The sequence below is a fragment of the Puma concolor genome, chromosome A1 (assembly GCF_028749965.1).
Source record: "Puma concolor isolate L17-30 chromosome A1, mPumCon1.1.hap2, whole genome shotgun sequence".
In the NCBI taxonomy this organism is placed as follows: domain Eukaryota; kingdom Metazoa; phylum Chordata; class Mammalia; order Carnivora; family Felidae; genus Puma; species Puma concolor.
Window position 1 is genome coordinate 240,207,891 of NC_141667.1, and position 17,058 is coordinate 240,224,948.

At 38.4% G+C, this 17,058-nt stretch overlaps 1 protein-coding gene across 7 annotated transcripts in view; it reads left to right on the plus strand.

The window, feature by feature from the left end:
* The window catches only part of ZDHHC20 (zDHHC palmitoyltransferase 20), a 75,383-nt gene that overhangs the window by 46,169 nt on the left and 12,156 nt on the right, over window positions 1–17,058 (plus strand). For 6 of the 7 annotated variants that reach the window (XR_015254126.1, XR_015254127.1, XR_015254133.1 and 3 more), the window contains exons 7-9: window positions 1,043–1,163; window positions 10,828–10,960; window positions 14,941–15,067. Coding sequence is in view for 4 of the 7 variants with exons in the window: in XM_086715223.1 (XP_086571349.1) it covers window positions 1,043–1,163; window positions 10,828–10,960; window positions 14,941–15,067 (381 nt within the window). In the remaining 3 variants the exon portion in view is untranslated. Of the gene's footprint in view, window positions 1–1,042; window positions 1,164–9,829; window positions 9,866–10,827; window positions 10,961–14,940; window positions 15,068–17,058 lie in introns of all 7 variants that reach the window. The other variant, XM_086715237.1, reaches the window with a different exon arrangement.

Sequence of the window (17,058 nt, forward strand, 5' to 3'; positions counted from 1 at the left end):
TCAAACCCCCTCCGCCGCCCCCCCCCCCCCCGGGCTCCACACTGACAGCACGGACCCTGCTTGGGATTCTTCTCTCCCTCTCTCTCTGCCCCTCCCCTGCTCGTTCTCTCTCTCTCTCTCAGAATAAATACATTAAATTAAAAAAAAAAAAAGGGGCGCCTGGGTGGCGCAGTCGGTTAAGCGTCCGACTTCAGCCAGGTCACGATCTCGCGGTCCGTGAGTTCGAGCCCCGCGTCAGGCTCTGGGCTGATGGCTCAGAGCCTGGAGCCTGTTTCCGATTCTGTGTCTCCCTCTCTCTCTGCCCCTCCCCCATTCATGCTCAGTCTCTCTCTGTCCCAAAAATAAATAAAAACGTTGAAGAAAAAAAAAAAATTTTATAAAAAAAAAAAAAAAAGAATTAAACATCAAAATTCCAAATTGCTTGAGACACCTGTGTAGCTCAGGCATTTAAGTGTCTGAACTGTTGATTTCGGCTCAGGTCATGATCTCACAGTCGTGAGATCAAGGCCCGTGTTGGGCCCCATACTGAGCTTGGAGACTGCTTAAGATTCTTTCTCCCTCTCCCTGTGTCCTTTCCGTCTTCCTCTCACTCACTCTCTCTCTCTCAGAAATAATAAAATAAAATAAAATAAAATAAAATAAAATAAAATAAAATAAAATAAATTCCAAATTCCTCATAGAATTTATTAAAAACACACATCCACAATGAAGACACTGCTTCTCCTACTTCCCAAATGGCTCATTTCCAAGTAATAATGATTAAGTTTTTTTATCTGTCGTATGTGTTATTGTTGTTTTTATTATGGTTTAAAAAATGACGTAAAATTTACCACCTTAACCATTTCTACGTGTACACTTCAGTAGGTACAAAGTACGTTCGCATTGTTGTGCACCCAGCATCCAGAGCTTCTCATCCTGCACAGCTAAGGTTCTGTGCCCATCCCTGCCCCATGCAGCCCCTGGAAAACACCATTCTGTGTTTTGTCTCTGTGAGTTTGTGGTTTGTCATATTTTTACAGTGTGACTTTTTGTATTCTTCTAGGGTGAATAACTGTGTGGGATTTTCTAATTACAAATTCTTCCTGCTGTTTTTATTGTATTCCTTGTTATATTGCCTTTTTGTGGCTACAACAGTTTTACAGTACTTTATAAAATTTTGGACGGTAAGTCTTTTTTCTATCTTAAACCATATATTTAAGACTTTTTAAGATGCTATATTCGTAAAGAATTCCTTCATTCTTTATTATAAATAGATACACTTCATTTCAGTTTTACTAGATGGAATTTATAATGGATCAGAAAGTAGATCGGCTATGATTTACCTTCATATGTTTATGTTTATTTGTATATAAATGGATAGTAAACAAGATACGGTGAACTTTAGTGATCCAAACTCTTTTCACCAACACCGTAACAGTAGATACACCAGTTTTAGAGAAGTAGTTGCTTTTAGTTGAGTTGAAGAGACTTCCTGCGGTTTTACAGTAATAAAAGTGAAATTGCCAATACCCGAAACACCCACTAATCTGTTTCCTGCCTCTGTAGATGTTAATCTTTTTTCTATCATGAGTTGCAAAGGTTTTTTTCCACGTTTTCAGTTTATATCTTACAACCCTGTTTTGTTTTTATCAAACTGAAGTTTTATATTTTTAAAGCAGTATTTTTATGATTTCTGATTTTCCTATTTATTTAAAAGCCATGCTTTTCATTTATGACTTCTGGCTTTAGTCTATTCCCTATACATTTACATGATACTGACCCAGGTTTTCCTTTTCCATTGGCATTTTAATTAGTTTTGTTTTCACATTTAAGTCTTTGATTTTGAAGAGGGGATTATTGTGGTCAAAAAGTACTTTGTATTTATCCTTCCTAAAAATTCTATTGAGAGGTTTTAAAATGTAGGTTTTATGACTGAACTGCTCAGGCATGTTGAAGCCAGGCGATCGGGAGCTGATTAGGTATCATCGAAAAGGAAGTTTGTTCCTCACGGTGTCTGAGGGGAGGGGCCCACCGCGCCATGCAGGACCACGTGGGAAGCACCAGGCAGGGTGACCAGATTTAGGGGGAGCCAGTTTGAATAATGTCTGCAGTCCCTGGGTTGTCTTCACCTTTCCATGGAGTGGTGAAGGCAGGGCAGTATTGTCTCCTGCAGAGTAACAGCCAGAGAGAGGAGGTGGCTTGGAGTACGAACTCTGGATTGGTCAGGTTGTCATAGACAAACAGGTTTATTCCTTGCTGTCGCTTAAGGACCGGAAAGCTGTGGGAGAGGCAGCCTCTCTTCAGTCAGCAAGGCCCCAGGTGCCAGTGTGTGAACAATACAGAAAATAAGAAAATGAAGTTAATGCAGAGGGAGCTGTTGCCCTTCCCATTTTCAGAGTTGAAAACCGAGGTTGGACGAGTTAGGTAACCAGCCGGAATTTGAACGTAGATTTTTCTGTTTCAGCATCCAGCTACTTTCCATTGTGAGTTGCTTTTCATAGCGTTCCTTGGACGTAACATAATTAAAGCCTCAGTCACCAAGCACGATTATTTATCCAGGAAATAGCTAAGATATTTTACAAGGACTTTCACTAAAACATTTTTGGATGTTTTCAACTTGGGGCATTTAAAACCAGGGGGTGCTGGTACCTGCAGTGCCTTTGTGCATATTAGAAGAAAGCACCCAGTTCTGTGTGGTCTCAGCCCACCGAGTTTTGGGTTCTGTTGTTCCCCTGGTTCTAAGCACCTTTGTTCAGTTAACAACCCTCTTAACCCTGTTCAGTGGCCCTGTTTAAGTAAAGGATTTAGTGCCAGATGAATCAAGTCTAGATTATAGAATTTTACATTTTTTATCAGAAACTCCAGTGTTTGCATATAATGATTTATTAATTAAAGAATAAATATTTTTAACTCCTTCAGATTCATTATGAGTAAGGAAACGCTAGTAAACTTAAATTTTTTTCTTCAACAAATATTTATTGAGTACTTATTATGTACCAGGCAGTGTTCTAGGCACTTTGGATAGATCAGTGAACAAAACAGTCCTGTTTTTATAGAACTTATTTTTGAGAAGAGGAAGGCATATACACATAATAAATAAGTAAATCCTATTGTGTTTTAGAAAGTAAACACGGTGAAGAAAAGTCAAAGTAGAGCAGAGTAAGGGATGCAGCAAGTTTCTTGGGGTGGCATGACCAGGACAGACAGAAGTGTTAGAGGGATCAGCGTAGACCTCAGGAAGAAGATCAGATTTTAGCAAAGGTTTGACGGGAGTTGGTGGACATCTGAAAAAGGAATATGTGCACGCAACATGGGAGCACCTAAATACACAGAGCAAATATTAACAGACCCAAAGGGAGAAATAGGAGCAATACAGTAATAGTAGGGACTTCAAGACCCCGCTCTCATCGATGGATAGATCATCCAGACAGAAAATCAACAAGGAAGGATTGGCATTAAAATGACACATTAGAGGGGCGCCTGGGTGGCGCAGTCGGTTAAGCGTCCGACTTCAGCCAGGTCACGATCTCACGGTCCATGAGTTCGAGCCCCGCGTCGGGCTCTGGGCTGATGGCTCAGAGCCTGGAGCCTGTTTCCGATTCTGTGTCTCCCTCTCTCTCTGCCCCTCCCCCGTTCATGCTCTGTCTCTCTCTGTCCCAAAAAAATAAATAAACGTTAAAAAAAAAAAAAATGACACATTAGAGCAACGAGGCAGTTTAAATCGTGGGGGAAAAAATGACACATTAGAACAGGTGGACTTAACAGACATACAGAACACTCCATCCAAAAGAAACAGAAAACACAGTGGTATAAAACTAGAAATGAGTCACAAAAACGAAAACTGGAAAACTCACAAATGAGAAAGATCTCAAATGACCTAACTTTACATTTCAGGAACTAGAAAAAGAACATACAAGCCAAAGTTGGTTCTTTGAAAAGATAAACAGAATAGGTAAACCTTTACCTAGACCCATCAAGAAAGAAAGAGGACTCAAAATTAGAAATGAAAGGGGATACATTACAGCTGATACCACAGAAATGCAAAGGATCATCAGAGACTACTCTGAACAATTATGCAGCAACAAATTAGACAGCCTAGAAGAAATGGATACATTCCTAGAAACACAACCTACCAAGACTGAGTCATGATGAAATAGAAAATCTGAACAGATTGCTAGTAACAAAATTAAATTAATAACTTCCCAATAAATAAAAGTCCAGAAACCAGATGGTTTGGTAGTGAATTCAACCAAACATTTAAAGAATTAATGCCAGTCTTCAGAATCTTCCAAAAAAAAAAAAAAAATAGAAGAGGGAACACTTCCAAATTTATTTTATAAGGCCAGTATTACCCTGATACCCAAAGTAGACAAGAACACTACAAGGAAAAAAAAAATCATAGGCCAATATCCTTGTTGAACAAAGACATAAAAGTCTTCAAAAAAAATATTAGCAAACTGCATTCAAGAATACTTTAAAAGGGGACACCTGAGTAGCTCATTCAGTTAAGCATCTGACTTTGGCTTGGGTCATGATCCTACAGTTTGTGGGTTGGCCTCGGTGCTGACAGCTCTGAGCTTGGAGCCTGCCTCAGATTCTGTGTCTCCCTCTCTCTTTGCCCCCTTCCCCCCCCCCCCCAGCCGCTTGTGCATTCTCTCTCAAAATTAAATAAATAAACATTTAATAAAAGAATACATTAAAAGGATCATATACCATGATCAAGTGGGATTTATTCTAGGGATGCAGGTTTGGTTCAGCATCTTTAAGTCAATCAGCATGATGTACCAGATTAAAAAAATGAAGGAAAAAAATCATATGATTATTTCCCTGGATGCAGAGAAACATTTGACAGAATTCAATGGCCATTTTTTAAAATGTTTTGTTTTATTTTTGAGAGAGAGCATGAGCAAGGAAGGGGCAGAGAGAGAGAGAGGGAGACACAGAATCCGAAGCAGGCTCCAGACTCTGAGCTGTCAACACAAAGCCCGATGCGGGGCTCAAACTCATGAGCCATGAGATCATGACCGGAACCGAAGTCAGAGGCTTAACCGATTGAGTCACTCAGGGGCCCCTCAATGTCCATTTTTGATAAAAATTCTTAACAAAGTAGTTATAGAGGGAATATATCTTAATACAATAAAAGCCATATATGACAAGCCCATAGCTAACATTGTAGTCAGTGATGAAAAGCTTAAAGTTTTTCCCCTAAGGTTAAGAGCAAGATAAGGATTGGGGTGCCAGGGTGGCTCAGTCAGTTAAGTGTTGGACTCTTGATTTCTAGTCAGGTCATGGTCTTACAGTTTGTGAGATCTAGCCCCACACTGGGCTCCACACTGACAACATGGAGCCTGCTTGGGATTATCTCCTGTCTCTCCGCGCCTCCTTCTGCATATGCTTTCTCTCTCAAAAATAAACATTAAAAAAAAAAAGAAGAAGAAGACAAAGATTCCCACTCTTGTTACTTTTATTCAACATGGTATGTATTGGAAGTCCTATCCACAGCAATTAGGCAAGAAAAAGAAAAGGAATTCAAATAGGAAAGAAGTACAATTATCTTTGCATAATGCATATGTTTAGAATACCCTAAAGACTCCACCAAAATGTATCCAAAGGATACAAAAATGCTGATTTGAAGGGGCACATGCGCCCCAATGTTTAAGCAGCACTATTGACAATAGCCAAATTATGGAAAGAGCCCAGATGTCCATTGACTGATGAATGGATAAAGAAGATGTGGTGTGTGTGTGTGTGTGTGTGTGTGTGTGTGTGTGTGTGTAAGTAATATAATATTACTCGGCAATCAAAAAGAATGAAATCTTGCCATTTGCAACAACATGGATGGAACTAGAGTGTATTATGCTAAGCAGAATAAGTCAGAGGAAGACAAAATATCATATGATTTCACTCATGTGGAATTTAAGAGACAAAACAGATGAACAGAGGGGAAGGGAAGGGAAGGAAAAATAAGATAAAAACAGAGAGGGAAGCAAAGCATAAGAGACTCTTAACTATAGAGAACAAACTGAGGGTTGCTATAGGGGCGTTGGGTGGGGAGGATGGGCTAAATGGGTGATGGGCATTGAGGGCACTCGTTGGGATGAGCACTGGGTGTTATATGAAAGTGATGAATCACTAAATTCTATTTCTGAAATCATTATTACAGTGTGTTAACTTAACTAAGTTGGATTTAAATTTAAAAAACAGGATGATTGGGGTGCCTGGGTAGTTCAGTCAGTCAAGTGTCTGACTTCGGCTCAGGTCATGATGTCACGGTTCATGAGTTTGAGCCCCGTGTCAGGCTCTGTACTGACAGTTCTGTACTGACAGGCCTGGAGCCTGCTTCGAAATCTGTGTGTGTGTGTGTCTCTCTCTCTCCCTCTCTCTCTGCCCCTCCCCTGCTCATGCTCTGTCTCTCTCTCTCATAAATAAACATTAAAAAAAACACAAAAAAAACAGGATGATATAAATACACTTTTACTCTACATTATTTTAGAAACCTCATAAAGTATCTTTTAAGAATTGGGAAGTACAGGGTGGGTATGTCTTCTCAATGAAAATACCTATATGATTTTCACAGCCATCCTTTTATGCTAGTCTATCAATAAACATTATGTGAACAGAAAAAAAATAAAAGACTTCACAAAAACTGTTAGAACTAGGAAACTAATTTGGTAAATTTGCAGGGTATAAAATCAGTTGCATTTCTGTATTAGTAACTAACTGTCAGAAGAGAAATTGAGAAAACAATCCCATTTACACTGGCATCAGAAAGGGCAAAATACTTAGGGAATAACTTTAACCGAGGAGTTGAAAGACCTATACATTGGGGACCGTAAGAGACTGCTGAAGGCAGTCGAAGGCACAAACAAATGGAAAGTTAACTGTGCTCATGGACTGGAAGAGTTAACATTGTTAAAATGTCCATACTACCAAAAGCCATCTACAGATTTCAGTGAACCCCATAACTAAGTTCCAATGGCATTTTTCACAGAAATAGAACAAGCAATCCTAAAGTTTATGTGGAACCACAGAAGACCCCAAATAGCTAAGGCAGTCTTGAAAAAGAAGAACAAAGCTGGAGGTATCATGCTTCCTGATTTCAAGCTGTATTACAAAGCTATAGTAATCAGAACCATATGGTATTGGCGTGAAAACAGACACAATGGTCAATGGAACAGAATAGGCCAGAAATAAACCCATGAATCTTGGGTCAGTTAATTTTTGACACAGGAGCCAAGAATATACAGTGGGCAAAGGACAATCTTTGTAATAAGTAATGTTGGTAAACATGGACAGCCACATGCAAAAGAATGAAACTGGATCCCTACCTCCATCATACAAAAATCCGTTCCAAATGGATTGAAGACTTGAACATAAGACCTGAAACGGTAAGTCTCATAGGTTAAAACATGGGCAGTAAGCTCCTTCATGTTTTTTAGATTTAACACCAAAGGCAACAAAAGCAAAAGTAAACAAGTGGGACTGCATCAGACTAAGAAGACAAAGGAAACTATTAACAAATCAAAAAAGCAGCCTATTGAATGGGAGAAGATATTTGCAACTCATATTATCTGATAAGGGGGTAATAGACAAAATATACAAAGAACTCCTATAACTCAATAGCCAAAAAACCAATTAAAAAATGTGCAGAGGACATTTGCAACTACATGGATGGAACTGGAGGGTATTATGCTAAATGAAATTAGAGAAAGACAAATATATGACTTCACTCATATAAGGACTTTAAGAGACAAAAGAGAGGAACATAAGGGAAGGGAAACAAAAATAATACAAAAACAGGGAGGGGGACAAAACCTAAGAGACTCTTAAATATGGAGAACAAACAGGGTTACTAGAGGGGATGTGGGGGGGGGGATGGGCTAAATGGGTAAGGGGCATTGAGGAATCTACTCCTGAAATCATTGTTGCACTATATGCTAACTAATTTGGATGTAAATTAAAAAAAATAAAAATGTGCAGAGGAGGGCTGCCTGGGTGGCTCAGTCGGTTAAGCATCCAACTTCAGCTCAGGTCATGATCTCACGGTGTGTGAGTTTGCGCCCCGTGTCAGGCCCTGTGCTGATAGCTCAGAGCCCGGAGCCTGCTTCGGATTCTGTGTCTCCCTCTTTTTCCTCCCCCGCTAATGCTCTGTCTGTCTCTTCTCAAAAATAAAAATTAAAAAAAAAAAATTTTTTTTTAAATGTGCAGAGGATCTGAACAGGCATTTTCCCAGACCTATGGATGGCCAGCAGGTACATGAAAAAGTGGTCAATGTCACTAATCAGGGAAATGCAAATCAAAACCACAGGGTGAGACATCAGCTCATACCTCTTAGAGCAACTATTATCAAAAGATAAGAAATAACTGGCGTCGGCGAGGATATAAAGAAAAGGGGATACATGCACCATTGGTGGGAATGTAGATTGGCTTAGGCACTATGGAAACAGTATAAGGATTCCTCAAAAAATTAGAACTGTATGGTCCAGCAATTCTACTTCTGGATATTCATCCAAAGGAAATGAAAATACTAACTTGAAAACATATGTGTAACCCTGTGTGCATTGCAGCTTATTTAGAATAACCAAGAAATGAAAACAACCTAAGTATCCATCAATAGACAAATGGATAAAGAAACTGTGTGTGTGTGTGTGTGTGTGTGTGTGTACACAATGGAATATTACTCAACCATAAAAAGAAGGAAATCCTGCCATTTGTGACCACATGGATGGGTCTGGAGGACTTTAAGTGAAATAAGTCAGAGAAATAAAAATACTGTTTTTGTCACTTAAATGTAAACTTTTTGAACTCATAGACACAGAGAGCAGATTGGTGATTGTCAGGGACAACGCATGGGGGGTGGGCACAGTGGGTGAAGGTGTTCAAAATAACATACGTCCTGAGTATGTAATGCACAACATAGTGACTATAGTTAAATGTGTTGTGTTGTCGCTAAGATAGTACCTCTTAAAAGATCTCCTCACTAGGAAAAGAAATTTGTGCCTGTGGTATGGATGTTAACTAGACTTATTGTGGTGATCATTTTGATATATATGTAAAATCATGTTTTGCAACCAAAACTAACGTTACATGTCAGTTATATCTCAATTTTTGAAGAACAGTGTGATCAGGGTAGATCTCAATAAGAAGGATAAGATTTGAGCCAAGACTTGAGGGGAGTTAGTGGACATCCGAGAGAAGACTTCTGAGGAAACATCTGGACTTCAGAGCAAAGGCCCCAAATTTTGTAGGCGCACCCCCACTGTGTTCGTGTAACAGCGAGGAGGCTAGTGTGGCTGGAGTAGAATGACTGAGAACGGGAGTGATGCGAAGCCCAGGCAGTGGGCCTCGGAGAGTGTCAAGGATGTTGTCTTTCACGCTGAGTGAAACGGGAGCAGAGGAGTGACGTGGTCTCACTGTAACGCGTCACCCTGACTGCCGAGCTGAAACTAGACGGCAGGGTAAAGGACAGCACCTCTGAGAAGGCTGTTGCGGTAGCAGTGAAGGTGGTAAGAAATTCTCAGATACAGTTTTTAGAAAGAAACCACTAATCAGAAGTTTTTTAATAAGAGCTATTTGCTAAAAAAAAAAAAATGAATTTTATTTTTTCCTAGATATAAATCTCCGTTTTTAAAAACAGTGTAAAAGTGTCTGTTTAAAGTGTACCTTGAATGTGCTTGAAGAGCTAAATATTCGTGTCTGTGTTCTTTTGTGTTTTTGGAGGAAGTGTCAACGACCTTTAGAGAGCAACATCTTAGTGTTCCTTCAAAACATAAAAGATCTATAAAAGTAGTGTTCAGGATAATTTTGTATAAAATTTGGTTTCTTAATACATTATCTCTATTTGTACAAGCTTTGCCGCAGGAAATCTACAGAGAGTTGTCCAAAGGTAAAAGAACATCATTGCCATGCCATTCTTGTGACATTTCTAGTAAATACGTATAAAACTCATTTGCTTCACAAGATGGGAAGTTAGAAGAATCACTTGATGTATTGAAAACACATTGTGGTTACTCTGGGAGAGAAGAGAAAAAGATGAAAGAATCATCTAATGCTAAAAACCTTCCATTTACCCTGTAAACAATGTTTCAGTCAAGCAGAACCACCTCATGCTCTAGTGGAAAACCATATGGACGGTTTTATTTTAAGAGCCGACACTTAAGGGCTTCCTCTGTCTCCTATTAATAGATAATAATTCCAGGTTAAGGTTTTGCTTCTGTTAAAATGAATATTGCCATAAGATCGGGTAACAGAGAAGCTGTTTCCATTCACTAATACCTTGTGGTAAATGTATTTACCAAAACTGCTAATTACCGAAAAAGACTGGAGGAATTGAACGAGGATAAAAAAGGTAGGAATCAAGACAACTGAGGGCATGGGGATATTTGCTGTGGTGTTCCAAAAGTAGAAATTAAAGATAAATTTATCACAGTTAGTGTCTGATTAGCAGCATGTGTCATTAAAATAAGCAAATGTTTTGGCATAGATAAGGAAAGCCGTTGTATATCCTGGATATTGGGGAAAGCATATGAAGATATGCGTAAAGTACAAAAGAAAATGTTGAGCAAAAAAGTGCATCCTTATTATTGAAAACATTACTAAAATTTTTAAATGTTTAAGAGTAATTTTTAAAATGACTCTTTCCACCTTTTATATAAGCAAGCTCCTTTGATAATGCCAATTTTCTGTTTTTGGAGATGTTGCCTTTGGATTTATTACCTCAATTTACTCCATAGTCTTCATATCTGGCAAGAGTTTTGGTAGATTCGGCAGTCTTTAGGAAGAACCAGATCATAATATATCTTAGAGGCTGACGATTCTAAAGTTGAGTCTTCTTTTTTCCTTCCTCAGAATGAACTCTCTGATACACGTGCAAAGTTCCACGTACTTTTTCTTTTCTTTGTGTCTACAATGTTCTTCATCAGCGTCCTGTCACTTTTCAGCTACCACTGCTGGCTGGTTGGAAGAAACAGAACAACAATAGGTAAGTAGGTTAAAAGAAATCCTAATTATTTAGGAAAATGACCATAAACGAGTATGAAGTATCATGAGAAGATAGATGATAAAGAAGTGTAAAACAGTTCCATATTAAGACTGTGACTGGATAAGAACAATGGGTGTACAATAAATGTAAACGTTCATTATTTTGAAGGTTGAGGAAATGAGTTTGGCTTTTGTATGTATTTTCAGTGGTGCATTGTATATAAAAGAACCGACTGCATAAATTTTAGTAAATAAAAGCTGTTTCTTGCGTTTATACAATGCTTTTTCAAAAATCAACCTATAAAGGTAGATAGTAGATTTACATGTTATAAGGAAGTTCATTCTCTGAATGCAAAAAAAAATTTTTTGAATCCTCATTTACAGCTTTTTTTTTTTTTTTTTTAGCTAAAACATGTGTCTTTTACTCTTTTTCCCCACAGTTGATTGCACACTGACTGGCATTTTCCCTGATTGAGTAGTGTTTTTAACATGGCTTTATGTCAGTTGACAGTGAAATTTATGTATTATATCACTAATATCAGTATTTATTTCCTTTTTTTTTGTTGTTCATTTTTTAAAGTACAATATAGGGGAGAAACTCAGTGAAGTATTAAAATAATTGGACAAACATTTCCTAAATAAGGGTGATGTGGCATTCATTGCTCAAACTAAGCTATTAGCCTGTAAGCAGCTACCGTGCTCTAATTGAAATATTTAGGCATTGGCTAATGTACCAAAGTACAAGATAAGGATTTGTTGGGGCACCTGGTGGCTTAGTCAGTTGAGCATCCAGCTCTTGATTTCGGCTCAGCTCGTGATCCCAAGGGTCATGGGATTGAGCCCCATGTTGGACTCTGTGCTAAACATGGAGCTTAACTGAGATCCTCCCTGCCCTTCTACCCTGCTCACACTCCCCCTCTCTCTCTCAAATACAAAATTTAAAAAAAAAAAAAAAGACAAAATAGGGATTTGTCACATTGTTTCATAGGAAAGTCAAAGACTCCCTGCCATCTAAAGCCATATGTCTAACAGGAGAATTAGAGGCAGATAGATTATAATACAAAAAGATAAAGACATCTCAGGGAGACTTTTAGATATGTCTCTAGGTTATTTTAACCTTGTGTTCTACTGAGTCATTTAAGGCATGATGGGCTCCATGGTAAAGATTTCTGTGCCCTTTCTTTCCCAGCCCACCTCCTTCAGTCCCAACATGCATTCCTCCCTTTTCTGTATAAATAAACTTTCTGGTGTCTAGTGGTTAATTCATTACCCTGTTCACAGATATCCTGCCATCTCCTTGTCTTTAACGGCAATGATAAAAGGCAGCCTACATGGAAAGTCTAGTCCTTATGAACCACCCGAACTAGAAAGGGAGAGATTTCCTATAGAAAAGTAGAATTCTTTTCAGCAATTGGTAAATCTGGTAACAGTGGGCCCGTTTTCCTATCTGGCGTCCTTCAGTTGAAGCTGAGTCATAGCTGACTGCTTCAGATGGGAGCCTGAGCACTTCAACTTTTTAACCTTAACACTTGGAACACTTACAGTTCTAATCCTGCTTCATTTCCTGCCCAGCGTTGTTGTTATGAGAGAGCAGTGTTTCATGGGAAACCCGTTCTCTTTAAATAGTCTTCTTCAAACTTTTTTGCCTGTGACTCCAGCAAGAAAGGCATCATTTGTATCGTGACCTAGTGCATGCACACGTTTATAAAATTATATAAATAAAATAAGCAAAAAATTTATAAAACATTATTAATCTTTATTTGCAATGTACTCTAATACTTTCTGTTCTAGTTCATTAAAAAGAAATGCTGGTCACAAACCACTGAGTCGATTTCACAGCCTATTGGATGTGAAAAACACCTATCCGGGTGTTTTAACCCACACTTTGAAAAATCATTACCCGGACACTCCACTTCCTTTACAGCCTCACCTTCCACACCCCTGACCTTGGGCTGGTTCTCCATTGCTTCTTCCAGAGTCCTGCTCTTGTGTCCTTTGAGGTGTCCCCTCTACCCTTCCCCATTACTGTCACCTACCCACCTTGAGACCAGTTCTCCAATTTAAAGAGTTTCTATATTCAGACAACTGCGATCATCCCAGACAGGCAAGCAGTCTTTGATTCTGGTGGCTAATCATTCCCATAAACTAAATATTGAACCTTTTATTCTCTTGGAACTGAGGAGTCCCTGAAATTTTCAATTGGAATTTTCCATTCTCTGGCCATTCTTCATCCTTTCATCTATCCTTTTCTGTATGCCACCGAATTTCCTCTTTTACCCTGCCTGTATTCTCCAGCACTTCTCTCCCAAGGACTCCCTTCCTTTCTGGTCTCATTTTCTCGTCTTTTCCGTTTTAGATCCTGTAACAAGTGACTTGAACGACTCCTGACAGTACTCTCACACTATACCCACCCTGGTTTCCTCCCATAATTCATTTGCTGATCTGCTCCCTGGTTATTCCCCAGCGCTTCACTTTATCCACACGCATGTCGAGGTGTAGAAAGCTGGGGAAGGCAGTCTTACTCCCACAGTGATGTGTGCAGGTCTCAGACCTCACTTGGGTCCTCTACTTGGGTCCTCTACTCTCTTTGGCAGTCACATGTCATGTGTTTCTGAAAAAATTAGAAGTTGTCACAGGTAAATTTTTAACCGCCTGCCCCCCACCCTTGTAACCTCACACAGACATTTCTCCTTTCAAACCCATCACTGTCACACTGCCTCCAAATTCTGAGGACAAATGTCTTTTCTGGTATCTAAGGTTAATCTTTAGAACTCTTCTAGAGGCTGTCCCATTTCTTCTAGAATTTTCTTGCATCAGTTTTTACTTTACTGTTCTGTATCATCAACCTTTCCCAATTCCTCTCTCCCTGGCTTCTTACCCATAGCTTATAAAACATGCTAAAATGCATTGTACTTTTAAATAAAGGAAAAAAACCATTTTTCATTTTTCTGGTGAGAAGTGTATCTTTCTTCAGCCCTCACTATGGATCATTTAGCAGCCAAGTTTGAAATAATGGTCTCTGATTAGCATCTGCCTCTTTTTTTATTCATCGTTCAAGATCATGTTCAAGTACTGCCACCCCCATTCACACCTGTATCTGTGTCACAGTGCAGTTTTGTTAGACTTTATTGGACTGTCGGTTCTTTAAGAATTTCATCTAATTTACCTTTGGATCTCAAACATCTGGTACTGTGCCAACAGGCACGTGGTAAGAATTTCATAAGTAATGAATGAGTGAAGTCACAAGAGTTAGCATATCTTTTTTTAAAAGGGAGATACAGGGGCGCCTGGGTAGCTCAGTCAGTTAAGCATCTGACTCTTGATTTCGGCTTAGCTCATGCTATCACAGTTCATGGGTTCAAGCCCCATGTGGTTCGAGCCCCACACTGTCAGCACAGAGCCTGCTTGGGATTCTCTCTCCTTCTCTCTCTGCCCTTCCCCCACTTGCATGCGTGTGCACATGCTCTCTGTCTCAAAATAAGTATTTTTTCTATGTTTTATTCTTTCAAGAGAGACAGAGCGTGAGCGGGGGAGGGGGAGAGAGAGAGAGGTAGACACAGAGTGTGAAGGAGGCTCTAGGCTCTGAGCTGTCAGCACAGAACCCGATGCAGGGCTTGAACTCAGGAACCGTGAGATCGTGACCTGAGCTATAGTCAGATGCTTAACTGACTGAGCCATCCAGGCACCCCATAAACTTTTGTTTTTTAAGGGAGATATAATGAACACACTTCAGTAGATTTTTTAGTAATATTAGATAATTCTTCTCACATTTTCATTTTATAAAGATGATGAAATACTCAGAGGTAGTATTTTTTTCCCAAATAAGTTTGAGAAGTTTCTTTTAATTGTTACAAATATTTGTTTTAAATTATATTTATAAAACTTTGATATCAAAGAGTAAGCAAGAAAATTGCTACTTTCCATCCTTATATAATTATTCAGTGGATTAATTCTTTTTTTTAATCTGTGTATCTATAACAGAATCATTCCGCTCACCCACATTTTCATATGGACCTGATGGAAATGGTTTTTCTCTTGGATGCAGTAAAAATTGGAGACAAGTCTTTGGCGATGAAAAGAAATACTGGCTACTTCCAATATTTTCAAGGTAATTTATAAAACGCAGGTCTCAGAAATTACAGAATCTGTGATAGTCTCTGGCTAAATGTGTTAAGATTCACAGAATACTGTATATGACATCCTATGAGCCTGGAGAATGAAAACTCAGAATATCTTGATTATATAAAATATTTTATTTTTCATGTTTTTTATTACATGGGCAAAAGAGGGTTTGGTTTGGGCATATATTTGGAAAGCGGAAAAAATGATTCATAAAAATCACAATCACTTTCTCCTGCAAAATGTAAATAAGTTGTTTGAAGTAGAAAATGATAAGAATTTATACTTACCAGCTACATCTCAAAGATTCTATCACAGACTATTCTGTTGTGTTTTAAATCGAAGACCCAACACATAATGCAATTTTTAACTTCAAATTTAAATGAAAATAAATGCTTGAGATGATTTATAGTTTCCTTGTCACCCAGACCCCAGGCGTCTTAGGCTATCTATGTATCAGAGTCACTACAGAAAAGGAAAAAAATATTTGAAATTCGAATGACATATTTATCAATGTTACGGGATTTTCTTCTCTTCATTTGCTGCACTTCCTATAGTTTGTCTGAAAATAACGTTTTGTTTTCACTTTTGAAAAACATTCTGCTTGGCCTATAATTCTGGATATTGCTTTAATGGTCTTCTGGGTTACATTTTTGTCTGACAAGTTTGCAGTCATTCTTTTTTACTCTGCATGTGATGTGTCTTTTTCACTAAGTGCCTTTAAAATGGGCTTTTTCATCACTAGTTTCATGCAGTTTGATTAGGATGCGCCTTGGTATATATTGTTTGGTATGTTGTTCGTTTTTCTTGTGCTTGGAATTGGTTGAACTTCTTGGAGCTGTGATTCTATAACTTTCATCAGATTTGGAAAGTGTTTGAATCATTATTTCTTCAAATAAGAAGAATGCATGTATATTCGTACACGAGAAGTTCTACCACAGCTCAGCGATGCGCTGTCCGTTTCTTAGTCTTTTTTCTGTGTTTCATTTGGCAGATCCTATCGCTGTATCTTTAAGTGTACCAATCTCCTTTGTCTCCTGTATTACAAGGTCGTCCACTCCGACTGGGTAGAACACGGACTAGTATTTTTTAAGATTATTTTCTCTAAGTAGCAATTTCAGTGTTGACTGGTTTGGTTGTTTTTTCCCCCATTCTTTAAAGATGTTGTTCCATTAATTTACAGATTGCATTGTTTTTGACAAGAAATCAGCCTCATTCATCTTTATTCCACTATTTGTAAATTACCGGGTCTTTTGTTTCCTCCTTAGCTTCTTTTAAGATGTTATCTTGATCACTGATTTTAAGCAGTTTGATATGATGTATGGTTTCTTTGTGTTTATCCTCTTTGGGATTCATTAGGCTTCTTGGATCTATGAATTTATAGTTTTCATCACAATTAAATAATTTTAATCATGTCTGCCCATGCTCTCCCCGCACTGGGTTTTCGGGCACCCTTAAATATATGTATGTTAAATTGCTTGATCGTGACCCACAGGTCGTTACTGTTTTTCCCTGCCCCCCATCTTTTTTTTCTACCTGCTGAAGTTTGGATAGTTCGCTGATCTTTTCTTCTGTGATGTCCGCTCTGCTGTTAAGCTCATCTAATGAATGTTTCATTTCAGATATTGTGTTTTTCAGAATACACAGAATATTGTGTTTTTCTTCTGAACTTTAGTAGAAGTTCATTTTGGTTCTTTTTTTTATATCTTAAATTTCTCTTCTCATTATGTCCATTTTTCCTGTTAATTCACAGACATTTATAGTCACTAATTTAAAGTGATTGCTTCAAGTTTTCATAGTCATTTCTAATTCTTTTCTAGTAACTGTTTTTTTCTTAGCTGTGGATCCCATTTTCCTACTTTCCATGCTAGTAATTTTTTATTAGGTGGTAGACATTTTGAATTTTGTGTGTTAAATTTTGCTTTCTCCCTTTGGCAGTTACTTGTGTTTTTAGTGTGGTCCTTTTGAGGCTGTTTTAAG